At 55.3% G+C, this 25503-nt stretch overlaps 2 protein-coding genes and 1 long non-coding RNA gene across 12 annotated transcripts in view; 1 reads left to right on the top strand and 2 right to left on the bottom strand.

Annotated features, from left to right (window-relative positions):
* The window catches only part of SFXN5 (sideroflexin 5), a 128615-nt gene extending 125912 nt beyond the window's left edge, over positions 1–2703 (bottom strand). For 5 of the 7 annotated variants that reach the window (XM_054245301.2, XM_035272285.3, XM_035272286.3 and 2 more), the window contains exon 1: positions 2598–2703. In XM_054245301.2, the coding sequence (XP_054101276.1) occupies positions 2598–2699 (102 nt within the window). In that variant the 5' untranslated portion in view covers positions 2700–2703. Of the gene's footprint in view, positions 1–1465; positions 2327–2597 lie in introns of those variants that run through there. The other 2 variants (XM_078349071.1, XM_035272288.3) reach the window with 1 other exon arrangement.
* Positions 425–1326, top strand: LOC103787886 (uncharacterized). Its single transcript, XR_004733511.3, has 3 exons — positions 425–507; positions 708–812; positions 1227–1326. It is a non-coding gene; the product is annotated as an uncharacterized LOC103787886 (long non-coding RNA).
* A 1639-nt stretch (positions 2704–4342) lies between the features above and the next one.
* RAB11FIP5 (RAB11 family interacting protein 5) overlaps positions 4343–25503 on the bottom strand; it is a 39981-nt gene continuing 18820 nt past the window's right edge. Inside the window, exons 2-7 of one of the 4 annotated variants that reach the window (XM_035272278.3) lie at positions 19931–20367; positions 19104–19803; positions 12769–12787; positions 10820–12543; positions 7189–7378; positions 4343–6952 (exon numbers count right to left, since the gene is read on the bottom strand). In XM_035272278.3, coding sequence (XP_035128169.3) covers positions 6749–6952; positions 7189–7378; positions 10820–12543; positions 12769–12787; positions 19104–19803; positions 19931–20367 — 3274 coding nt within the window. In that variant the 3' untranslated portion in view covers positions 4343–6748. Of the gene's footprint in view, positions 6953–7188; positions 7379–10819; positions 12788–19103; positions 19804–19930; positions 20368–25503 lie in introns of all 4 variants that reach the window. The other 3 variants (XM_008980513.5, XM_008980512.5, XM_008980515.5) reach the window with 3 other exon arrangements.

Consider the following 25503-nt stretch of genomic DNA (forward strand, 5'->3'; position numbering starts at 1 on the left):
CAAGAAAGTGATGCTTCATGGATACACCAGGGATGAGGAGGAGTGGGAACAAGAGTTGGGACAGAGGAAGAGGTGATGTTCCAAGCAGACGGCCCAGTGGTGGGAGGAAACATGGTGGGTTCAGAGGCTGAAAAGCAGCCCATGTGATGTGAGGGAGGGTGCAAGGTATGGGTGGGTGGGTGGGTGGATGATGTGATTTAAGGAAGAAGTAGTCAGTGGGGTGGGCCATGCACACTTTCGGGCCCCTTCAGAAGTGAGGTCTTTATCTCAGAACCAGGGGAAGCCATTGGAGGGTACTTAAATGTGCAAGGGGGTGGGGGGGTCCCTTGATCAGATCTGTATTGTTGGGACACTGCCTTCCGGAAGGGAGGAGGCGCTGGAAGAGGGCCAGAATGGAAGTAGGAAGACCTGTTGTGAGGCTACTGCAGTGGCCCAGGAAATAGACGACGAGAGCTTGGTCCAGGATTCTGGCAGTAGAGATGGGTGGACTTGAGAGCTGTGTAAGAGGTAAGATCACTGGGTCTCTGGTTCCATTTAGAGGGTGGGGGAGAAGGAAAGAACACAGGCGGCTCCCAGGTTTCTGACTGCATTGATTGGGTGGCAAGTTGGGCTGCTTGCAGAGCCAGGGAGCCATACAGGAGGAGCAGGTGTGGAGGAAAGAGAAGATCCTTAACATGGATGAATCACATGTAATGTGCTTTATGCAGGTCACTATGATGGAGGAGGGAGCTTCAAAAGTGGATAAAACAAATACTTTTACTGCCTTCAAGAGCGGTGCCAAAAAGAAGTACCGCAATCGCTGCAGGAACAAGGTAACCTCATATGTTTATCTGTGGCTCTAGAGCAATGCTCACAGCAAAGGGCTCAGTCATCTAAGCCACTAAGACATATTTGATAAATGTCTGTTGGTTAACTTAATGTCCCAAGTGCCACATACAGATAAAAGACACCTGGAGGGGAAAAAAAAAAAAACCTCACAAATCTTTTACTCGGCACATTACTATATGCCTAACCTGCCTCTATCAGGGTAAGACAGAGGCAGAGAAGGGCAAGTTCAACCCCTTCTGGCAAGAGGCCTGCAAGGGGTTTGAGGAAACCAAGTCATCACACAGCAAACATTTAGAGGACCACAGGGCAGACTGTATGCAGAGCTATGAGGATCCCACGCAGGGTGGCCAAAGACGTGTGCTGGCCAAGAGGTGTGCATCCCAACAATCTCACCCTAGATGGCCTCCTATGCTGGAAGGAAGATGCCAGTCTCGCCTTGGATACCTACATGCTGAGATGGCCTACTTTTAAAAGGAATTAAAGTCCTGTTAAGAAACACTGGGGACTTTTTTTTCAGACGGCTCAGGAGTCAAGTTCCCTAATTATTAGAGAAGCTCGAGGCCCCCTTTTGCTGGAACCTGTCCCCCTTCAACCACCACGATTTGAGAAAAAAAAAAAAAAAAGCCACCGCACCGACCTTTGCACAATTTCCTTTCTTCCTGCAAAGTTCTTTTCTGGCCGCTTGGGCTGCCGCCCACCCCTGGCAATCCCCGGTTCACTTCAGCGGTCTCTCTGTCCGTTTCCTAATAAACTCCGTCTCCTTGGTGCGGGAGGCTAGCGAGCCCGAGGGTCTGGGGCGCGGGAGCGGCTCCTCTCGGGCTCCGGGCCCAGCTAGGCGCCCAGGCTCGGCGTTCCACCCCCGCCTCCGCAGACCAAGACCGAGTCGGCGACGACCCAGAGGGGGTCCCGGAGGGAAAGAACCCCTGTCGCCGTGCCCCGAAGAGCACCAGCGGGTCTGCCTAGGGCCAGTGCCCCGCGGTGCAAGGGCCCAGGCGCGGGAGACCTGTGCAGAGGACGCAGCAAGGGAGAGATGGGGCGGGGGGCTCCCGAGCCCCTCGAAGGGAGGGCGGCCTCAGGGGATGACACAGCGTTTCCCCCGCACGCCCGGGCTGCATCCCCGCAGGGCAGCGGCCGGCCGGCTGCGTCAGCGAATCCTCAGCCCGCGAGGGGGCGCGGGCACGGGGGTCGCCGGGCCGCCTCTCGTCTCGGCACCCGCCCCCAAGCCCGCCGCGCGCGCCGGGCCCGGCTTGGGGGCCAGGGCTGGGGGATGACCGCGGGGCGAGACGCTGCCCGGCGGCTCCGCCAGCAGCTCGAAAGGAACGTCAGTCCCCACCGGAGAAAAAAGTTAGAAGGCATCCCGGCCACGCCAACTTCCCATCCAGGGCCGGACTAGAACTTTGCGCTCCGGGCGGGTAGCCACACAGCCGGGAGAGACCCTGAGCAGCCGCTCGGCGCGGGGCGCTCGGGACCCTGACCGCAGCCGGCGGCGGCCAATCACAGGGCGCCGCGGGCGGGAAAGGCTAGAGGGCGCGGGCAGCCGGGGAATGACGGCGCCAAAAGCCAATGGGAAGATAGAGTGGGAGTCCGAGCCCGCCCTACTGACCAATGGGAATGGGGTGGCTGTGGCCGAGGTTCCCCCCCCCATGCGCTAGCTGCAGGCTCCGCTAGCCGCGGGTGGGAGACCCTGGGACTGAAGGGGACTTTGGCGGGGAGTTTGCTGGCCCTGTCTCTGCCACCCGCTGGCCCGCAAACCACAGCCCGGTCCTCACCTGCTGGAAGCGAGGTTTGCCCAGTTGGAAAGGAGGTGCATCGCTCGAGGCGCTAGCGGCACTAGCTGCCGCCGCCGGTGCTGTAGTCGCTGTATCCGCCATGGCCACTGACGCCCGCAATCTCCGGCCCTTTTAAAATGTCCCTCCTCGGCCCCCGCCACAGCTGCCTCTCCCGATTGGCCCTAAGCAACCGCAGCGAGAGCTGCGCAAGGGGTTGTGGGGAGTGTAGTTTTTCGCGTCATGGCGCTTACAACGCTAGACTGCGGAGATGCGGCCGAACAGAGAGGTCTCGGTGCCCGCCGCCCGCGTTGCAAGGTGCAAGGTCGGCAGCCCAGAAATGGTGTTCCTGTCGACGCTGAGATCCCCACAGGGGACCACGGGCTACACCTCGCTGCTTACCTGCCCCCGGAAGTTAAAGTTGCTGCCGTGGCCGTCGCTCCCGAGGCCAGGCAGCCCAGTAGGGTCCCATTCGAGCGGGCCCGACCTGCACCCGATGGGCAAAGACTCCAGGCGGAGTAGGGTTAACATCAGAAGGCTTTCTGCAGGGAGTTGCACTGCGGAACCTTCTCTTAGTTTCCTCCATCGCCACCCTGCCTACTCGCCTGTGCTCTCCAGCTACCCTGACTGACACTCAGTTCCTGGAGCATACTGGGGCCTGCCCCTCCCCCTCCGACCCCTTAACATTCTGTAACCAGAAGACTAAATCTTCACCTGATGCTGGCTCTCTTTCTGGCTTCAGCCTAAACATTGCATTTCCTAGTCTATCACTCTGCTTCCACAAAATCCCATACAGGCTCCATGGCACCCAGCACTTATCTTTTGCATTCACGATTACTTACTATTTTAGACAGTCTTTCTTACTGTAAGGTTCACAGGGCAGGGACTGTGATTTTATAATTCACTATGTCTTCAGAGCCAGACATAAGAGAGCTCACAGTACAGACTCAAATATGTGTTGGCTGTGAGTTCATCAGTGGGGACTTAGGGCCCTGGCAGCCTTCACCTTCTCTGGCAAACCAAGGAAGATCCCTCCTAAACCTAATTCCTGAGCAGGAGAACTTGGGACTGGTGGGTGGGGAGGGCATTAGGTAAGCGGGAGTACTACAGATTGTGAAGTAAGCACGAACATGGATAATAAACACACACAGTTGCAGAATGGATTAACTGAATATTCCCAGCTGGATTACCTGATCCGTGGCCCAGGCTGGGGGAGTTGGGGAGCTGCCTGTTCTACCCAAGATGACAGTAGAAATATTTGGTCTTGACTCTAGGAAACCCTACTTTGGGTCTCAGTCTCAAGGTGACATGCAGAGTTGGCTCATGTTTGCCAGTGCTTCTGGACACTGCATGAGCTGTAGCAAAGTTTTTCATCCTCTAGTAGTTGAACCACAAGAAACACTTTTCATAAAGTTGGAGGGAGATTCTAGCTAGCTTTGAAGAACAATTTGTATTTTAGATCTCTGTCTTATATTCCCCCGTTAGACCATGCAACTTGAGAATAGGAATCTATTTTTTACCCTCTGTATTACCAATAAATGGGACCATCTTAAGTGCCCAAGAAATGTGGGTATCCTGGGAGTAAGAAAAGACTCAGTTCAGGCTACTGGGCAACACTGTGCTACTGCCCCCTGATGTCAGGGCAGGGACAGTGTCATCCAAGAATCTCATCACCTGGATTTAAGGTGCCTTCTCCCACAGCAGCCTCCTGTACCTGTTCTTTCCAAAACAGGAACACAAGAGCCACATGCAGTACATGAATGTTTTATTCTTCATAAAGTGCTTAAAACATGAAGAACAAGCTCTTTATAAACAGGAGTTACAAGTAGGAAGACAAACAGCAAATCAGAACCATGCCTGCTCCCTGCCCACTCTCCTCCAAGTGTGGCTAGAAGAAACATCAACAAGGACCATGGGCTTCAATTCAAAAACTCCTCTGAAGACATCCATGCCCTGGGCATTAGGGAGGCCCACAATCAAAGGTCAGGGCCAGGGATGGGACTGAATAAAGCCCAGATGAATACCCAGTAGGTGGGTGAATCCCCCTCTCTCAGAAAAGATACTTACTTCTTTAATGCCCAATGACCGCCAAAAAGCATGACTGAAGCCCTGGGGACTAGTGGACACTTTTCTCAGCTCTGATGAGTAACATTACAGGGGCTTTCCTCCATGTGTGGCGCACCTCTGCTCCATCCTTGCAGCAAACAGACATCACCCAGAGGGCTTGTGTCTACCCAAGGCCTTCCAAGCAAGCCCACAGGCCCTCTCCTGAAGAAGCGATGGTCGCAGATGAGCTCTTGCCTCCTCACTAGGCCGTAAGTATCCTCCTTCAGTACCTCATCACCCCCCATTTTTGCTAATTCAGGGTGGCCCAAGCCACCAAGTTTCCTTACAGATGCCTTGGGGAAGCCTGCCATATTTTCTTTCTTTTTTTTTTTTTTTATTTAGACGGTGTTTCACTGTTGTTACCCAGACTGGAGTGCAATGGCATGATCTCTGCTCACCGCAACCTCCGCCTCCCGGGTTCAAGCAATTCTCCTGCCTCAGCCTCCCGAGTAGCTGGGACTACAGGCATGCACCACCATGCCCAGCTAATTTTTGCATTTTTAGTAGAGACAGGGTTTCACCTTGTTGACCAGGGTCTTGATCTCTTGACCTCGTGATCCACCCGCCTCAGCCCCCCAAAGTGCTGGGATTACAGGCGTGAGCCACCGCACCCGGCCAACCTGCCGTATTTTCTACAAGCAAACTAGGGGCTGGGCCAAAGGACAGACACTTCACTTCAAAGTGCACTGCAGCCACACCAGGCAAGGTCCTGGGACAGAAGGACAGGCTGGGACAGCAGCTTAGTAGATGGATGGGAGGGCAACAGAAGCTTTTTCCTAAGTATAGGTGTCTCCCAATGATATAGTGGGACCTCCCACTTACAGGCAAGTTGACTGGTCTAGCATGGCTAAGTTCTGAGGCCAGACAAAATGAGAGTCAGCAGGGCATCCCTAGGCCTGCCTGCCCACTTGCCCAGCAGTAGTTTTTATCCTGGGATCCTCCTATTGGGGTTGAGAGACAGGAAGATGGCAGGAAGGCTGAGGGAGCAGTAACTTGGCAGACCAAGAGATTAACTCTAGGAGAGGGGAAGAGCACACAGCAGGGCCACCCATTCTCATTCCCAGGGCCCTGAGAGCCATCCCTATGTATTCAACAGGTGGGAGGGGGACACCACACAGCGGGAGAGGTCAACATCCAAGGGCTCTTGACCCTGCCCACAAAAGGCACATTTTAATTGGTTTCCAAAAGTTCAAACCCTACAGCAACACAGAGTTTTGGCATCTGGACAGGCAACAAGAATAGACACGGAGGCTTGATCCCCAAAACATAAGCAGTCCCAAGCCCCAGCCTGCAGGGACCTAGATGTTGGAGGTGGGCAAGAGCTCAAAAAACAAGAAGGAGCTCTCCCTGCACCTGCCCCTGCACCCCACACATTCCCATGTGACACTTGTGGAAGGTCAGAGGAGGTAGGGAGCAACCTAAAGAACACACATCATCTACCTCTGTCCACACAGCACTCACCCGACAGACAGGTCGAGACTGAAACAGACTCAGGACATAGCAGAGACTGGCCCAGATCACACAGGCTCCTTGCCCTCAGGGGAATGGGTGTGAGGCTGAAGAGCAGGCACCCTGGTTGCCCATAACTCACCAACAGGCAGCGTGGTCCTTGTCCCAGTAATACTAGAAGCCCATCCAGAGACTGGAGGAAAATGAAGGGGATGGGAGTTTGGCTGTGGGAAGAAATGGCTGACCATCCTTGCGGCATAATAAAGTATGTGCTAGCAACCAGCCTTGTTCCACATACCGCATCAAGCTACAGCTCACCCCTGCTCTGTCTTGGGGGGAAGAGTTTCAAAATAGGCAGGTGGGAAAGATCCAGGGCTCCCAAAGACAAGCAAGTTGTGCACAGAACCTGATGCCTCCAGAGGGAATCCAGAGCACCCCCCTTCCAGCAGCCCCAGTTGACACAGGAGAGGGGAGCAAGGAGTGATGAGGCAGGACAGATGATGCCCCGCCACACTCTCAGGACAGATGAGAGTTCAGCAGGACAGAGGGCAGGCGGCAGCAGGTCCACACCAACCCTCCTGGGGGTGGGGTGAGGAAGGCTATTTGGGGGGTTCCGGAGGGATCTGCAGCAGCGTGGGTGAGGTCTCCATGATCCGCACCAGAAGCCGGTCAATGTAGCTCTCCAGCTCCTGTACATGCTCGTCCCGCTGGCTCAGCTCCCGCTCTCGCTGCAGGAGCAGGCTGATGAGCTCATCGTGGGTCAGGTGGTAGTACTTGGCCGACTGGTCCAGCACAGCTGAGTCCTGCGGCCAGACCGAAGACAGTGAGCAGGGCAGCTCCAGGCCTGCCTGCCTGACTGCCCACCTGCCTGCCCACCAATACCTAAGTTTCACCACCACAGGGCCCTGGGCTGCCTGTCTCCAATGCCAGAGATGGCCTAACTGGCTTCAGGACTCTGGTGTGGGGGACCTGGCCTACTCACTGCCCCGCCCTCCCCAGGACCAAGCCCAGATGCCCCCCACACCCTGCTGGGCCTTACCTTCAGCCTCTTGGTGTCCACCGTCTGGCCAGCCTGAGGGGCCTGGGTCACAGGCTGAATGCTCCCAGATGTGACTGTTTTGAGCTTCTCCAGCCCACTACTCAGGGCTGTGCTCAGACTGGAGCGGGACTGCTTCCTGTCGGGGCTGCCCTCCACAGCAGCGGCACTGAGGGGCTTCACAGGGTGGGGACTGCAAAGTTGTACAAGAGATGGGTTAGGCGGAGAGAAGGGTGGCATGGGTCAAAGGTGGGGCAGCCTTCCCTTGGGAGCCTCCCGGTCTGCTGGGCAAAAAGCCCAGCACTGGGTGGTGGCTGCCCCTACAGAATCAAGGTCTCGGGCAGCCGTGTCCAGTACTCCTGGGCTGTAGTGCAACCCGTGTCCAGCAACCCCCCTGGGCTGGCCTCAATCCCCACCCCACCATCTGCTCCCTCCCCATTTCACTCCCTCATTCACCTGGTGATCTGGCCCCTATATGGGGACAGCAGAGGCCATGTTACAGAATCCTCTGCACCTGCACCCAGCCTCTGTCAGTGATGCCCTCCTCTAGCCATCTTCCCTCCATCCTCTTCTCTACTGTAACCTTTCTCTACTGTGGTGACCAACCCTCCCAAGTTCCCAGTTTTGCCAGGACTGTGAGGTTCCCAGTGCTAAAACCTGGGCAAACTGGGACCCTCAGTCACCCAGCTCTCTCTATGGGTTGCTTCCCATCGGCGTTTCCACAGCTCTGCAAAACCCTCCCTTGACCTTGTATTTGCTCTAGTTATCACTCCCAGTCACCTTCCCCTTTCTGCTCACCCAAGCCTCCACAGCATGGAGACTACATTTGTCTAACTTCTTACCTTTTACTGACTCCCAAACCCATTAGAACAGGACGTCAGTCCCTACCAGCCCACCACAAGTGGACTTGCTGAGGTCACTAAGCCCTGAGTGAGTGGTTCTCACCTCACTGACCTCTGGGAGTTGACACTTAGACCACTCCTTCCTTTAGACTGCTTGCCTCCCCTTCCCTTAAAGACCTCCATCTTGTCTTCTGACCCCACAGCCCCTTCTCAGTCTTAACTGCTAGTCTGCCCTTGGGTTCTCTCTTCTCCTCCTCCCTGGCTCCTACGACCCCCTAATCTCCATCTCTAGCCCAGACCACACCCCTTGGACCCTAGACCTGCAGAGTCAGGTGCAGGCTGGCTTGCTTCCCTGGGTTTCCCCTCAGGTGCATCCCATTCCCCGCCACACCTCCTCTGCGCTGCCCCAGCAGTGAGGAGCACCTCTGGCCTCCCCTGGCTCAGGTCAGAAAGTCAGAAGCCTGGGAGTCCCTTTGGCTCATCCTCTTCAGCCTCAACCTTAACAATCAAGCCCTGCTACCTTCCTGCCTTCTCAAGCCACCCTGCTCCTCTCTAGGCCACTGCTTAAACCTTTCTTCCAGCCACAGCCACTAAATCAGCTGCTCCATCTCAGTCTTGCCCACCTCCAACCATTCTGCTGCAGGATAGTGGGCTCAGCTTTTCCAAAGCTTGAGAATCCTTTAATGGCATCGATCAAGGTAAGAAAATACTATCTCTAACACAATCTGGCCCCTGCCCTTTCTTCATGGTCTGCTACTCCCCCAGCCACATTCTTATCAAGCTCTTACAAAAGCTAGTCTTCTGTATGAAACAACACTGCCTCTTCCTCCCATTGGCTAATTCCTACTCATGTTTCACAGTTGTGCAAGTCCACTTCCTCCAGGAAGCCTTCTGGATTCCTCCAGGCTGAGATGACCCTCCTCTGGGATCCTCCAGCACCCTGTGACAGTTACATAAACTGTAACATAAATTGCATCAGGCCCCTAAATCAACTATCCTGTCCAAGATAGTTGACAAATCTATGCTTACTTCACAGAGGATTTAGACCATTCAGGAATAGAAAGCAAAATGGCTTAGTCCAAGGCCCTGAACTCCACTGAAGGAAGGGTCACCCAGACTAGATCTATGTATTTATTCTCACAAATCGGGAAGAGTGGCAGAGCACCCAGGCTCTGGGCAGACAGTACAGAAAAAGAATGCATTTCAGTCCTTTCCTGCCACCTAGGAGCCTGTGCTAGGGATGGGGTGTAAAAGCAGCTCTAATGCCACCTATGGGTTGTGCCAGGGAAGGGGAGGATGACCAGTGTAGCATAAAAGTGCATTGAATGAGGGACCTGGAGGCCTTGCCTTGTTTGCCCCCTACATCAGAGGGATCCGGGATCCTAAACCCTGCAGCTTTCATGGCCTCTATTTCCTCCTTTGAGGAATGAGACAGCTCTATTTGGCCCATCTACTTCATGATAGAAGGAACAAGCCCAATACAGCCATGAAGCCAACTCTGGGAAGACTGAGACTTATAAAAAGTGGCAAGTATGATTAGAGGTCATACTGGCAGGCAGCAGGGCCAGCCGAGGACACTGCAACCACCAGCTCCCCTACGTCCTCTCCCCCACCAGGGAGGGATGCTGGGGGCAGCCTGGACTCCCTCCTACCCAGTCCCCATATGTAGTGCTGGCCCCCTGGGGCTTCTTCCCTTCTTGGGTCCACCCTATCCTCCCCAGTGGACTGGACATTCCTTGGGAATAGAGTGGGGACTGTGTATTTCATCTGTTCAGTGTCTGACACATAGTAAGATGCTCAGTGAATGTGGATGATGAAACATGAGTGCCTGGTTGGGAGGCCAGTGCTGGAGCCTATCCTGCTCCCCAAGCCCCACGCCCTGCCCCGCTCTCCCCTCCTTCACTTGGTCCTCCTAGAGCACTACCGTCCCAGAGGGACTTGCTACCCTCTAAGTCACACCCCTCACCTCCCAGTGCCCTGAGTCTCCAGGCCTCTGCTCACATCACCCCTCACCAGCTACCTGGTGAGGTCACAGCTTCATAATTCTTCCAAACATACCAGTGCCACAGTGAGTACGGCCACACAGATATCTGCTGTCCACTCAGCAGTCCTAAGTGCATCGGAACCACCCCCTGAAAGGCACCAAATGCAAACCAACGAAGCAACTGCTGAGGGTGGAAAACCTTTCTTCTGACAGTTACATATGTGGAAGTGTTTTAGTTTTTCCTTTTTTTCCTCTGAATTTGTCTCCAGCTTTCTTTTCTGAACTAAGTGCTGGTCCCTCCTCTGGCTCTCTGCCTTCCCCAGCTGTACCCTCACTCTAGCTGAACAGGAAACTGCTCAAGCCTCCACTGCCAGGCTGCTCTCCCATGGTTTGCCCCAAGAACTGCCCCGTACTTGACAAGCTCCACTGCCCCTCACCCCCAGCTCCCCTGTGGCCAAGTGTACATGCTCCGGAAAGGCCCACAGCACAGCTGTCCTTCCCTGCCAGCACACATCGGCTCTCCTCACTTCATTCCTTATGCCCTGCACCTCATCAGTTCTGTTTTCCAAACCCCTGGCTTGTGGGGGTCTGCCTTGATTATCCCAGGTCCCAAGAAGGCAGCTTCAGAAGTGGTACCACAGAAAGCTCATGTCTTCAAAGCCTGTACCGTCTCATCCCTGGGGTAAAAGAGACCCTCACCTGCCCCTACAAAGGATGAGGCTGGAGTGTGAACCCTCAGTCCCTTGGGCTGTTCTGCCCCCGTCCACCCTCTTCCTCCTAGACAGTGTTCTCAGGGGTGGATGCTCACCTGGCACTGGGCTGCAGCTCCTCAGCTGGTCGTGTCTCCAAGGGCAGAAGCACAAGCGGGGAGGCTGGGGTGGCTGCAGCGAGGTCCTCCCCAAGTGGGGCAGGGGAGCCCCCAGGTGGGGAGGGCTCAAGGGTGCCAGGGAGTGAGGCTGGCTCCCCTGGTGGTGAGGAGGATGAGGTCAGGGGCCAGGCTCCAGACAGGGGAGAGCACGGAGGGCTGGGCCCCCCACGGTGGTGGCTGGCCCAAGGCGGGAGAGGGGGCGGTGGAAAGTCAGGTTCTGGGGGAGTGGGCAGCTCTTCTGGGCCAGAATGAATAGAAGATTCCCTGGACCCTGGTGGGGATGCAGATGAGAGGCTGGGAGGATCTCGGCTCCCCTGAAACAAGAAGGGGTTCAAAGCATCTTCCTTGGAGACCCACACATCAGCCTGCTGGGAGGTAAGTGATGGGGACCCAAGCCCCTCTCCTACTGGACCCTGGCCCTGGGCCTCAGGATCCTCAGGGCCTTCTCTAATCTCTAGAGACCACTGCTGACTCTGAAGAGCCAGGCTCTTTGAGTGACACAGTATGAGGGCAGGACCCTCAGGGCAGCTGGTGGGCACAGAGAGGCAGGAACCAGACACAGTGGGGCTAGCATCCTCCACTAGCTCTTCCAGGCCAGGCTGGTCCAGCAGGGTTGCAGAGGAGCGGCTGTCAGACTCCTCCGACTCGGGCTTCTCTCCCTCCTCCTTTGTCTCTGGGGGACTGACAACCAGTGCACTTGGGGAGGCATCTTCTCCCTCTGTCTCTGACCCCCTGTTACTCAGCCCCTCTGTGGCCTTCTGCTCCTGGGATCTTGAGGGTGTGAAGAGGCGCGGTGGCTTGGGAGGTGGGGTGCTGGGCTGTAGCCCCTCATCAGACACCCACTCAGGTTTAGGCTCAGGCTCCAGTGGGGGAAGCCCCTCGCTCCCCTGGGGGTTCACAGTTTCTGGCGATTCAGGCTGCACCTGGGGTAGAGGCTCATCGGACTCTCCCCGAAACACCATCTCAGCTGCAGGAGAAATGGTGACCACATCCCAAGGCCAGGAATCGTCAGCTGTCTCGATGTCAGGGCAAAGCTGGTTTTCGCCTTGGGAGGCCTGATCGTCCTGGCCCTCAGCAGCGCTGTCTGGGCCCGGCAGCCTCTCCCACACACTGATCACTTCTGGGGAGCTAAACAGAGATGTCCCACTGTCTGCCGGGCTCTGCCCTTCTTCCCCTTCCAGGGCTGGCAGATCCCTGTCTGGTTCTGAGGCTGAGGCTCTCAGCTGCAGCTGAGCTGACGAGGCGGGCACACCAGTCCCTACGGAACCGACAGGCCCCAGGTCAGCTGCACTCGTGCTCTGGTGGTCCAGTCCTAAGTCCAGAGGAACCTTGGGCTCCAGCCACATGCTGCTCCCACCTCTTCCTCCTCCTCCCCCGGGCTCTCCCTCGGGCTCGGCTGCCTTCACAGTCATGGCCCTGATGCCCGGGTCTTGCAGCCCTGCCGCCTCCAGCCCCACTCCTGCAGGGGCCAGGATCTTGCTCCTGGCCTCTGGACGCAGCCTGCTGGCAGCAAAGACGTTGAAGGTGTTGTCCCACTCAGGCAGGGCTTTCCCAGGGGAGGCCAGGGGGGTGGGGCTGGCCCTCGAGGCACTGGGGAGAGAGGGAGCAGGTGAAGGAGAGTTTAGTGCTATGTCGGCTATGAGCTCCTCGAAGAAGGGGTTGCTCTGCAAAGAGGTGAGGAATGGGTTGGTGAGACCCAAGAATCCAGGTGGGGTGGCTTCAGGGGCGGCGGTGGTGGTGGTGGCAGCGGCAGTGGCAGCAGCGGGGGAGGTGGCTGCAAAAAGGTTAGTGCTTAGCATGGGAGCAGCAGTGGGAGCAGGAGTGGGGGGGGCCAGAGCCCAGGGGGAGCAGGGGAGGTGGTGAGGAAGAGCAGCTGGGTCAGATTCTACCTGAGGAGACACGTCCAGGCTGTGGAGGGAGACAAAACCATGAGCCTCCTGGTTAATGCCAAGACTGGAAAGGCCCCTGAGTCCCACATCCCACCCCCACCTAGGGACCAGGGGCCACAACACATACAAGGGCTGGATTTACCTACATGGGCCAGGGGACACAGGGAGGACCCCAACATGTAACATTATTGAGTGCCTCTCAAGGAGAAAGATGCTGGGCAGAGCTATGTTAATCCTCACTCAAACCCCATTTGACAGGCAGGATCCAAACCTAAACCAAGTGTTCTTCCCTCTACCCCATGTTGAAGCTTCTAAGGTTCTACTCAACAATGAATTTACATCTAGGAAAACTAATCAGAAAGTGCCTTACATCCTTTTTTTTTTTTTTTTAAGATAGAGTCTGTCTCTCACCCAGGGTAGGGTAGAGTGCAGTGGTGCGATCTCAGCTCACCGCAACTTCCACTTCCTGGGCTCAAGCCATTCTGGTGCCTTAGCGTGTGCCACCACGCCTGGATAATTTTTGTATTTTTAGGAGAGACAAGGTTTCATCATGTTGGCCAAACTGGTCTCGAACTCCTGACTTCATGATCTGCCCACCTCGGCCTCCCAAAGTGCTGGGATTACAAACATGAGCCACTGTGCCTGGCACCTTTTAGGACTAACAGCAAAGGAAACACCAGCTGGCATGGGGGAATAAAGAGACCAGAGAAAGGCCAGGCCTAGGAATCTGGACAAACCAGCACTTACAGCACCTCGCAGGGCACCTGGAATTCTGATATTTGAAACAGATTGGGTTCTATTGGTCACCTGCAGAAGCAGGAAGTAATGACAGGCTGTCATCAGGTGTAAAAAGGTGTCTCATTTCTTTGAGGGGCAGCCTGACTGACTAATGAAGATAAGCTACCTGTGGAGAATGCCAATCAACAGGTGCCCTGACGGTCCAGCCTTTGTCTCCCAAGGTTGGCAATGTGGCAGCAGCAACTCTGGATGTCACCAGGGGCTTCTCAGGGACTCTGGGGATGGGGACAGGGCAGGTCCTCTTAGGACACTGGAGAACAGGTGCTGGCCTTCAAGTGTCCAGGGCAGGGTCCTTTCTGGGAGGAACGCTCCCTGCACTGGTGCTTATCTACAGAGTGCAGCCAACTCTAGAGATTTGGGCAGGGGTGTGCTCTCAAACTAGTGCTTCTCACTTCCCCAGGACACAGACAGAAGGCTGCCTTGCCACTGAGCCACCTGTCAGAGGCAGACCTCAGTGGCCTCAACCTCCGCTTTCTGGGCAGTCTCCCTCCTCACGGCTGGTCTCCCAGCCCTGGCTCTAAGCTTCCAGGACCCCATTCCTTGGCTCCTGCCTGTCCAGGTGGAAATATCCTGAGAAAACTCCTACACAGCCATCTTTTCAAGCCAATCAGCTTCTTCCATAGGAAATGGGGGCACTAAGTCCTGAAGGGGCAGAAGCCAGGCTCAGCCAGCCAGCCCATAAGGAGTGTGGCTTGGGGTAGGAAGGGCACCTGTGGAAAGAGGATGAGCTGTCTAGAGCTTGCCCAGATTCTCCTGGGAACCCAGGGCCCAAAGAAGGCAGGCCCACACAGAGCTGGGCTGAGGCAGGTCAGCTCGGCAGCTACCGCCAGGGGCAGACCACAGGAAGGAATCCAGCCAAACATCACAGGTGGCTCCAAAGACGGTTCTGGGATCTGGGAGGTCAGCCTCACAGGCAGACCACAGCTGGGGCCCAAACCCATGGATTTCTCATAAGAATGAGCTTCCAGAGAGTCTCCTGACCCTATTTTCCCCCTTAAAATAACCCCCCACCCCTATTTTCCCCCTTAAAATAACCCCCCACCCCAAATTCTCAGTCTCATCCCCTCCACTTAGAGTTGGAGGGAGAGGGAAGTAAAAATTCCCACCTGTTCCCACCCCACCTGGGCTTCCCACTACTACTCTGCCTCTACAGACATGGTGAAGATACCAAAAGAGGAAGAATCATGGGCCCAGAGCCTCAACCCCAGCAGATGTCCTTTCTCCCTTCATTCCAGACAAGCCCCAGACCAAGGCACACATACCAGCCTTGGGGACCAAGGGGAGTGAGAAGCAACATACACCACCAGTAGTTCAAGAGCCTGACCTCAGCCCACTCACCATTACAGCATCCACACTGCACTCAGCCCAACCCTGCGTATAGGACCGGGGCCCCCAGAAATAGGGCTAGAGCACTTTGAGCTACTTCTCTACCCAGCCCCCTTTAAGGAAGAGAGTCCCATCAACATTAAAAGCACCAAGCTTAGCTCTGCCTCCTCAGCCCTGGCCTGGCCTGCACTCACCCTTGCAGTCTTTCAGAAATCTGGCTGGCAGTCAGAACTGCAGGGACAAGAGTGGCAGCAAAGTAGACTGGGAGCCCCAGGTTAGGCTCGACAACCTCCCTCCTCCCCACCAGCTCCCCAGAGGTACACATAAACCTGTTGGCATGGAATCAACAAAGGGCTCTCCCTGGAGGAAGGGACTCCAAGCACAGGGCCTGGCAGGCTTTACTGAGCCAGCAGCACTTCTGAGAGCATCCTGTCCACCTGCCTATCTGGTAACACATCCCTCCTTCATGCCTTCCTCTCCCTTGCTCCACACCAAGTAAACATTCTGAAGGTTCTCACTTCAAAGCATCTCACTCCCATTCCGCCTGGCCCGGGTCAGGAACATATTCCCACGTGCACTTGTCTTTGCAGGCCGTGCTCTGAGAACAAACAAGCACCTTTGCATCCTAGAACCTACCGTGCCGGCCTGGCACAGTCTCCCCAACCCCAAGTGGTGGGGGCAGTAACATATGCTGACTTGTGTTCTCTTTTTGGACCAAATGCTGGGAAGGAAGTCAGAAGTCCAGATGTCTCTGCTCCCTCAACCTAAGGGAATAAACTTTACAGCCTGCAGGAAGCTTTGAACAATTGGTTAAACCTGCTATTCAACACAGGAACCACCTGTTCAGCCCAACATCCCCTTTTCTTAAACACTCTGCCTCTGCAGGGCTACCTCTGTAACTGAAGGCCAGGTGTCACTAGTGGACAGCAATTCCTTAGGCTTCCTCTTCCTTAGTGTGTCTCTTCCACACACTGGTCCCAGAGATGGCAAGTGGATCTGCACAGGCTCCCTACCAGGCAAACCCCCAAAGGCCAAAGCCAGCCTTGAAGGCACGCCCACCTTCAGCAACATGCCTTCAGCCTTTCCTCCTGAGGCATGACCTCCTTACCCTCCTGAGATGGGCCCAATGTCCAGAAAACATGTCCAAGAGACAGACATCCTCTCCCATCACCTGGGCACCATGAGGTGACAGAGGGACCTTTTAAGCTGTAAGTAGTGAAAGCGTATCATTTATCTTCCAAACCAGAACACTGTTAATATTAACAGTAACCATGCCAGGAGAACAGGCGCAAACAGGACGTGAGGCTGCACTAACTACAAGCCGCCGGGCGCACATGAGAGTTATTCATTTACACCACCAAGAATGCAGCCAAGTTCCTTGCACTGCCACAGCACATTCCAGGCCCACAGGGACCTTGCTGCCTACCACACCTGGTTCGGGGAAGCACTGCAGAGATTGCCAGAGGCCACCATAATGATACATGTACCTCTTTGTACCACACTTATTTCCAACTTTAAAAGTTTTTGTAATCCACATTTGATCCCCTTCTGTGCATAGAGTCCTACAGTTAGTGTGGGGGGCAGGGATCAGGGGAACACAGCACAACCTGGGATAGACACAAAGACAATCCACTTTGGCCCTGGCGGGTTTCACATGCGAGGTCTTGCCTGTCCTCAAACACGCACGAAGTAGCCTGTAATGTGGCTCAGTGTGAATGGCTCATAACAGGGCGGGGAGCAAGGCTAAGTCCTGTGGCTGAGACAAGCTTTGTCTCAACTACCTACTACCCGCTCCAGCACACACTGGTAGGGGCCTAGTGTGACCACCATGGGCCCCAGCAGACAAAGGCCAAGTCAGAGGAACAGCGGGAGCCTCTTCTCCGCCCTGCATAGCCTCGTTCATTCCTTCCCAGTGGTAGTAGCCTTTCTCTGGATACTGCACTCAATACGTTCAGCCTCAGGCCTCTCTGTGGGGCATCAGTGCCACACGGGAGCACTAGAGGGCGCCGCTGTTCTTGCCAGTGAAGAACATCCCGCAATCTGCAACCATAGCCCCAGGGCAGAGGCCCCCAGTCTCTAGACCTGAGGACAGGCTCCCCAGGCCCCAGCTGGAGATCCGGCAGCTACATTCAGTCACTCCAGTTCTGGGTCTAACCCACAGTTTCCTGCCATGAGGCAGCCCACTTCGCCTCTTCTCAGGAGCCCTAAGCAAGCCCTCAGGGTAAGCGCCAACAGTCCTTTCTTCCAGGCCACCCTTCCCCTCTGCAAGGCACACAAGGCCAGGATGCTGCTGACTGAGCTCAAAGGCCAGGTGTCACGTCTGACAGCCCCTCCCACCCCATCTGAATGCACAGCCACAGAGCCTGGCCCTGCAGCTGCGGCCTGCAAATGGACCCTATCTAGGGAGGGATGCTGAGTGCCCTCCATCCTGCTAAAGATAATGCTCAGAATTCAAGTGAGGGAAGGACAGAAACCTCAGCTTCCTTATGGCCATCAGTGACCCAAATCCACCAGACTCCAAGAGACCATTAGGAAACATGGGGAAGGAGGAAAAAGAGGATGGAGAGTGTAAGTTCCCCAGGCTAGTGAAAACCCAACAGACTCACAGTCAGGCCTGCGGGAGTCCAAGCCCAAAGCCTGGGCACTCACCTGCAAATGGCCGCAGCATTTGCCCTGACCCAGAAAAGGCCCAGAGACACCGTACAAACAACCACACTGAGCCCATGGTCTGTGACCCTTTCAATCCAGGCCCTCAGCTCCTCCCAGCAAATGTCCTGTCCAGGTCTCCTGCCAGCTCCCTCTACCCTACCTACCACCTCCAAATACCACTGGCTGGCAGTCACAGGGCCACCAGGCTCAGCCCGGCACCTGGGAAAGGCCTGTCCCCTTCTTCCCAATCTTCCCTCGCAGATGGCAAGCAGCTCGCCTGGGCTCTGGTGAGTATGGGGCTGGGCAGAGGGACAGGGGCTGCTGTACCAAGCAAGGGAGGCAGGGGGTGGCATGCCCCTGAAACTGATCCACTCCCCATGCCCCTGTCTATAAGAGTCTAACGGGTCGCCAGCTTATCCTGGCCCAAACCTAGAAAGACCTGCATGTCTCCCTCCACTCCTCTCAGCAGACTCAGAGTGCCACAGGGAAAGGAAAAGCCAGGATTACAAGATTCCTCTCCCCTCTGGGCAGCAGGTTTAGGGTCCTTCCTCTGACCCTCACTACTTGCTTTTTGCCCCCTCGCTACTGTGCTTGTCCTCTAAACCTGTCCACACAGCCGTGGAGTGGGAAGGGCAGGCTTGTTGAGAAACAGTGGCCCTCGCCACACGAGCCAGGGCTGCTACAGATGTTGCCCATCAGCGGCTGGCCCCAAGCCCTTGGGAAGGTGGGACACACGCTTCTGTGACCTGTGCCTGGAGTCCTTCCCTGGATCCTGCTATGCAATTCTGCAGGCTCCCCTGGCTCAGAGTTAAGAGGAAGCAAAGGGTAGGGGCTAAGGGCTCTGCCCAGGACCTGAACCGGGGGACTCAGTACATTCAAAATGGAGCAGCTGCTGCCAGCACTTCCCACAATGCCACACCTCAAGACCAAGAGACACCAGAGAGGGCCAGAGCCCCCAGCATCTCCAAGGACAGAGATGGGCTAGAAATTTCATGGGAGCTGCCCACAGCCTCTTGCCAGGCTGGGAAGCAACTCGGGGTGAATGTATGGGGGAAGGGGTGGAGGCCTCAGTTATTTGACTCCTGTCTCCCAGAGGGAAGTGATCACAGAGACAGCTGGGGAGAGGTCCTCTAATTCCAGAGAGGGAGGGAAGTCTGAGGGTGCAGTCTCCAGTTCTCGTCTCTCTACTGCCATGGCTTCCTTACCTTGAGGCCAGAGGGCAAGAGGTCAGGAAGCAAAGAATTCACACAAATGGCCTTTCCCTGCTTCCCTCCAGCTCAGGGGGTGGGCATGCCAACTCATGCAGCAAGGCCTAGGGCTGAGAAGTTGGACCCCTCAATCCATGGGATTCTCAGAGCACTGTGCCCCGGTAACTCACCTGTATCCGTGCGCACAGAAGAAAACTTGGCTTAGGGAGACACCCCCACTTAACCATGCAAAGCCAGAGCCCCAGCAGCCTGCCTGAAGTTCACATCTGCTCCCTCCTCCCTGCCCCAGGGTCCAGGCAGCACACACCCCAGCATCCTCCCCAAGGAGCAAAGCTGGTCTTGCCAAGGACATACCTGGGTTTCTGAGTTGGTTCCTTGGCTTCTCTCAAGCCAAACCAGCTACTCTTGGCCTTTTCCTCCCCACTGGACGAGTGATGTGGGGAGGCCCCCAGGGCAGGACCCCCCTTCTCCCCCAGAGAGCTTCGGCGCCCCAACTCGCTCCGACTTAGGCCCGGGTGGTGGTGGTGGAAGAGGCCCATCCGGGGCTTGCGTTCCTCCTTCCGGGATCCCTCCTTCTCTGCCACAGCCTCAGAGGAGGCCACTATGGGTGTGGCAACCTGGACAGGCTTGCCCTCTGGCAGCTGGGCCCCTGCCTCCTCTCCAGGGCGGCTGGCCCCAAGGGCCAGGACTTTAGCCTGAGCACTAGGCTCCTCCTGTCCAAGCACCGCCTCTGAGCTGCTGTTGCTACGACTGCCTCTGGCCCAGGAGTCATCTGTGGAGCGAGGCCCCTCCTCGGAGGCCCGGGAAGAGACAGCTTGCAAGGAGCCAGAGGATGGGAACGAGCCCGAGATGGAGCTGCGGTGCCGCACAGGGGCCTGGGGCTCCTCGTTGTAAATGTGGCTCCCATTGACACAGAGCGAAGAGCGGGAGGCAGCATCCAGGTGGCCCTGAAGGTCAAGAAGGGCCCGAGGAGGAGCCGTGCGCATCTGGCTGGCCTCATCACTGTAGGTCCTCTTGTGGGTGAACAGCTTGGGGGACTGTGCAGACTCTCTGCCTGTAGAGGAAACACACCCAGTTAGCTCCCAGGAAGAGAAGCCCATTTCCTGGCCCCAGGTCTTCACCATCACCCAAGGGGAGAGCCAGCACCCTGCTCCCCAGGGTGGAGGCCTGTGCTTACTCACCCCCTTCAGTGGACAGCCAGCTGCTGCGGCTCGGTGAGCGGGTGAGGAGCTCGGCACCAGGCCCCTGGTAGGCCAGGCTCCCACTGGCTGAGGACAGGGTGCTGTCCGAGCCCAGAGAGGTGTTGGACTGGGTCAGGGATGACTTGCGCAGCTTGTTACGGAGGAAGAAGCCTTTGGCTTTGCCCATCTTGCCCAGGCTGCCCAGGTCAGGATCCTCTATGGCGCTGCTTGGGAGGATGGCAGAGGCAGATTCCAGATCATACTTCTTCTTGCCCTTCATCTTGTCCTTGATCTTGCTGAAGGGGGACCTTGGCTTGTCCTTCATGGACAGGTCAAACATGCTGGCACTCAGGTTGTTGCGTGTGAACTGGATGGTGACTTCGATCTCGCCACGTTCCTTCTCCTTCTTGCCTGCCTTGGAGTGCAGCTTGTACCACCTGTGAGAGGAGGGGAGCAGGCAGAGCTCAGTCATGGGCCCAGGGAGCCTCACTCCCACCCAGTACCAGACACCACCCAGACCCACTGTTGCTCTGAGGGTCACTGACAGCCTCTCCCCAAAGGCTCCTGCTCTGACCCATAGGCCTGGGCTTCCAGGCCTCAGATGCAGCTGAGAAACTATCCAAAATGTCTCCATGATGGAGAAAACCATATCCTGAATGGGGAAGCTCCTCAGATGCCACCAGGTAGGGCAGCAGTTACTACGCCATGCCCCCTCCCACCCCAGGACCTTCTCCTGGAGCTCAGAGACCCCTCCTATCCCCCATATCCCCTATATGTGAAACTCTGAGGCCCAGAGGGGCAAGGCTGGGCTTGGGAGGGCCCTCCCCTCCCATCTCCATGCCCCAGCACAGACAGACCTACCCACATTTCTCCCTGTTGACATCATCTCCTCTGGCTAGTCCCAGCCAAAGCTCTACTCCCAGGCACCAGTGAGCCCAGGAAAGAACAGCTCACCCAGAGGCCCAAGGCCAGGAACACAGGAATGCTAGTGCACATACTCACGTACATACACGTGCACGCACACACACACCTCACACACTGACTCACCCCAAGCCCTGTCAGGAATACCTCTACAAGATGGAAGAGCAGACAAGAATGGCAGAAAGAGACCCAGGAAAGGCAAAGAGCACTAGCACCTGCTGAGCATCTACAGTGAGTTACAACCAGCGTGAGGGTTTTTACTCCCACATACACTTCCCAAGAAGTGTGTGAGGTAAGAGGCACTACCCCACTGTACACATCAGGAGGGTGAGGCTCAGAGGTAAAGGAACCCATCCAAAAACAGGTGGTTGGTAAAGGACAGTGGAGACTCAAGAGTCAGGCGCCCAGCTCCCTAAAGCCTAAGTTCTTCCCAGTGCACACCCACTGTGCCCAGAGAGACACACAGAGACAGCCCCCAATATACATGGCCACCGCACAGGGTGGCTGGGGCCTGCCTTACTGGGGAGGGATGTTCTTGTGCAGGAGTTGGCAGTTTCTTAGAGAACTAAGCAAACTTTCCATACAAGGAGCAATCACGCTTCTTGGTACTTAGACTACTGAGGTGAAAACTTAGGTCCACAGAAAAACCTGCACACAGATGTTTATAGCAACTCTGTTCATGACTGCCAAAACTTGGAAGCTGCCAAAGTGTCCTCCAGTAGATGAAGAGATAAGCAAACTGTGGTACATCCAGACAACAGAATACTACTTAATGATAAGAAATAGGCCATCAAGCCATGAAAAGACAGGGATGGGTCTTACATACATAAGCGAAAGAAGACAATACGAAAAGTATTCATGCTTGCATGGCATAACTATTTGACATTCTGCAAAAGGCAAAACTATGGAAACGGTGAAAAGGTCAGTGGTTGCTGGGGGATTGAAGGGAGAACAGAGGGATGAATAGGCAGAGCACAGGGACTTTTCAGGAAAGAAAAACTATCCTGCATGCTACCATACCGATGGGCACACATTGTTATACACCCACAGAATGCACAATACAACGAGTGAACCTAATGTAATATATAGACCGTAGTTAACAATGATGTATTGATGTTGGCTTTCAAATACAACAAACATGCCACACTAATGCAAGATATTAATAAGACGCTGCATAGCATGCGCACGCGCACACACACACACACACACACACACACAGACAGCCAACCAAGCTGCAGTCAGTGGTGCAGGGGACACCTCTGCCCACCACAAAGTGCCAGCTCCCTGAGCTTCTGGTGGACACAGGGTGGGGCACGGGAAGCCTTTGTGTGAAAAGTCCCTAAACATCCAAAGATCCAGAATTAAGTCACTGCAATAGCTTGGTGGTACTGGTGGTAGTATTTTGATTATTTTTTATTTAATGTTGAAGTTTAAAAAAAAAAAAAAAAGGCTTCCTGGGGCACCTCCAACTACCATCCCTGTAGAAGAGCCCATCATAATGAAACCCTGGTGGGCAAGGCCAGCCCGTCCCACCTTCTTGGAGACCCATTCCAAGGCCTGAGCAGGCTAAGCCAAGGCTATTGGTTTTCCTTCTCAAACCTGACAGACGATCCCAAGAAGGCCAGGTAGGGAGGTAGGGACAGATGGTGCCACGGGCAGGGCAGGCAGAGGGCCATATCCTAGGGTGTGTGTGTGCCTCTCTCTTGAGGCACAGGTAGGGAGTGAGGGGAGGAGAGGCCAAGCAAGAGAGACAGACTGAAAGATGTGTAAGGGTGTCTGTGGGGTAGGAGAGGAAGTTTGACAGAAAGACCAGCCGCAGCATCAATAGCCTTACACCTTGACATTCTCAGCCCAATGGCCATCCTGGGCCTGACCCTTTACCTATTTAGAGACCAAGCCCTAGTGGACTCGGCCCTATCTGGCATAGGAAGGTCCTGGGAGGTGGGGCAAAAGAGAAGGGTATGGACTCTAGCCCCAAATCACCCAAGTCCTGAGTAACTAGATCAGCAAGCAGAGCCAGTCTTTGCTGGGACAGACAGGTTGGGGCCCTCGGCTCCAGACAGTCACACTGCACACACCACAGCGGCAATGCAACTACCTAGGGGCCGGGCGGGGAGGTGAGGCTGCAGGGAACTAGCACTTCCTACACTGCCTATTTTTGTCCTATTTGAATGTTTTATAAGGAGCATATATTACTGTGTGAATAGGAAAAAGAAACAAGGGAAAGCTCCCACTCCTATCTCATCTCAGCTTCCTGAGCCACAGAACGGGCCGCTGTCCTCTGCCTCTCAGCCCTCAGAGGAAGGTGGGAGGCTGAGGCTCAGGTCCTCTGCCACTAGGACCTTTCGGAACTCCCTAACCTATAAGGTCACTTCCCCTTCTCCTGTTCTGCCCACCCCTCCACCACAGGGAATTTGGGTTTCTCTTTGTACCTATTTTTCCAGGAAACAAGGAAGGAAAAAGAAAAGGCTTCCCTGAATATGTTTCAGGCTCTCCCACCATCATGAGCACAGTGAAGTGGAGAATGGCCAGGACCGACCTCTGGACCCCAGTCACCGTCACCCCTCTACCTCCCTTCCAGCCCCACCTCCCTCTGCAGCCCAGTCAAGAGCAGGACTGATTGGGACTCTGCCCGGCACACCTTGGGCACCCCAGGGACTCAACCAGAGCAGGCCTTCTCCCAGAAGTGTGGCCTACACGAGCAGATGACCACATCTTCCCCCTCCCCAGAGCTCCTGCTTCCCGGTGCCTGGAACAGACAGCCCTACAGACCTGACGGGCACCGTGACATGGTCCACCAGAGGATGGGAAACTATGAACGCTATCGAGGGGGGCTGAGGAGCCTGCGATGAAAACAAATGGAGACTTTCTCTTCTCAGAGTCCCACACACAGCAGAGCAAACAGGCTCTGAGCACCTCATCCCTAGAGACTGAAGCTCCCACAGGGAATGTGACAGCAGGGTCCTGTGACCCAGTTCAAATCCCACCTCCTCTGGGAAGCTCCCTCAGCTGCCATCATCCCGCTGGCCTGGCCCAGTCCCTCCTCTCTCTGGCCAGGCATACACACTCTGAATCAAACTCACCCTACAGCCAGATCTGGCAGCACTGTGCTCCAGGACTGCCTGGTGTTGTCATGCCCTGGGCACCCAAGGTTTCCTCACCTAGACTGTGTTTCCTGTGAATATTGACTATCCCCTGGGACACACAGCTCCAAAGTGAAGAAATCACGCATGCACAGTTTGGAGCTGTAGCTTTCATCTGGATGAGCCTGATAGCAGGGCATGGTGGTGAGTGCTGACCCACTAACCAGGTCACCTCCCTCAGCCTCCATTTCCTTGGCCCTCAAATGGGAACAACCATCCTCTCAGAGGCTAAGGCACGCCAAGCCTGGTCAGCAAGCAGCCAGTGCTTCCCACTTAGCCTCATTCTCTCCCACAGCTGTGAGCAACTAGGACTCTTGCTCTTGAATCCCTGAAGCCAATCACTGTGCCTGGCCTTCAAGTGAAGGTGCCAGATCCTTTAATACTCAACTTCAGCTGGGCGTGGTGGCTCACGCCTATAATCCCAGCACTTTGGGAGGTGAAAGCAGGCAGATCACTTGAGGTCAGGAGTTCAAGACCAGCCTGGCCAGCATGGTGAAACCCTGTCTCTACTAAAAATACAATAATTAGCTGGGTGTGGTGGTTCATGTCTGCAATCCCAGCTGCTCCAGAGGCTGAAGGCATGAGAATAACGAACCCAGGAGGTGGAGGTTGCAGTGAGCCAAGATCACACCACTGCACTCCAGCCTGGGTAACAGAGTGAAACTCTGTCTCAAAAAAAAAAAAAAAATCCAACCTCAACTCTCCAAAATCTGACCGTGGGAGAGACAGGCCCTGGTTTCGTTTTGGAGCTTCTGCTCCTGCTTCTTCCTCCCTACCTGACCAAGGCTTTTTCTCCCTCTCAGTGCCTTTCACCAGGCCCTTCAGCCCTAGGAATTCCAAAGCCCAAGCTGAGGCCTGACCTGTTACTCTCATCCAGGACAGAGACATGGCTAAAATCAATCAGGATGTCACCAAGGTCCCAACATTCATCTAAACAGTAGCTCACAAGACAGCTCTCATTTTCAGAGCTTCATAGCTGTGGCACCCAAGCCTGCTATGGATCAGTGAATAATTTATATATAGATATAAATACACCCAAGATGCCACCCTGACTTACTGAACTAGAAGGTCCCAGCCTGGTTAGCTATATTTCTCAGTGGGGTTGGGGGCGAGGCTTCACAGGTGAGCAAATTCACCTAGACCCCATGTAAGAACAACAAGGATGGTCCCTGCCGCTTTACATCACTCCAAGGTCAGCGGCCAATGTTCTCTCCACCTGGGCTTGTCCTCAAGGACACGCAGTTGGTACCCGGGAGAAGCCTGTGTCTTTTTCCTGCCCAGTAAGGCTTGCCTTCCCAAATCCCGAGGACGCACTGCTTCTGAGAGGACTGACCCTAGAAATACTCATCCCTCCTCCAGGAGTGGGTAAGTTACCAAAGGAACACATGTGGAGGAGCAGGCAGCATTAAGCACTTTCTAGAAATTAAGCATGTTGGCCATAAGTGGTGGCTCACGCCTATAATCCCAGCACTTTGGGAGGTGGGCAGATCACAGAGTCAGGAGTTTGAG

Source organism: Callithrix jacchus, chromosome 14, assembly GCF_049354715.1.
Source record: "Callithrix jacchus isolate 240 chromosome 14, calJac240_pri, whole genome shotgun sequence".
Taxonomy (NCBI): Eukaryota; Metazoa; Chordata; class Mammalia; order Primates; family Cebidae; genus Callithrix; species Callithrix jacchus.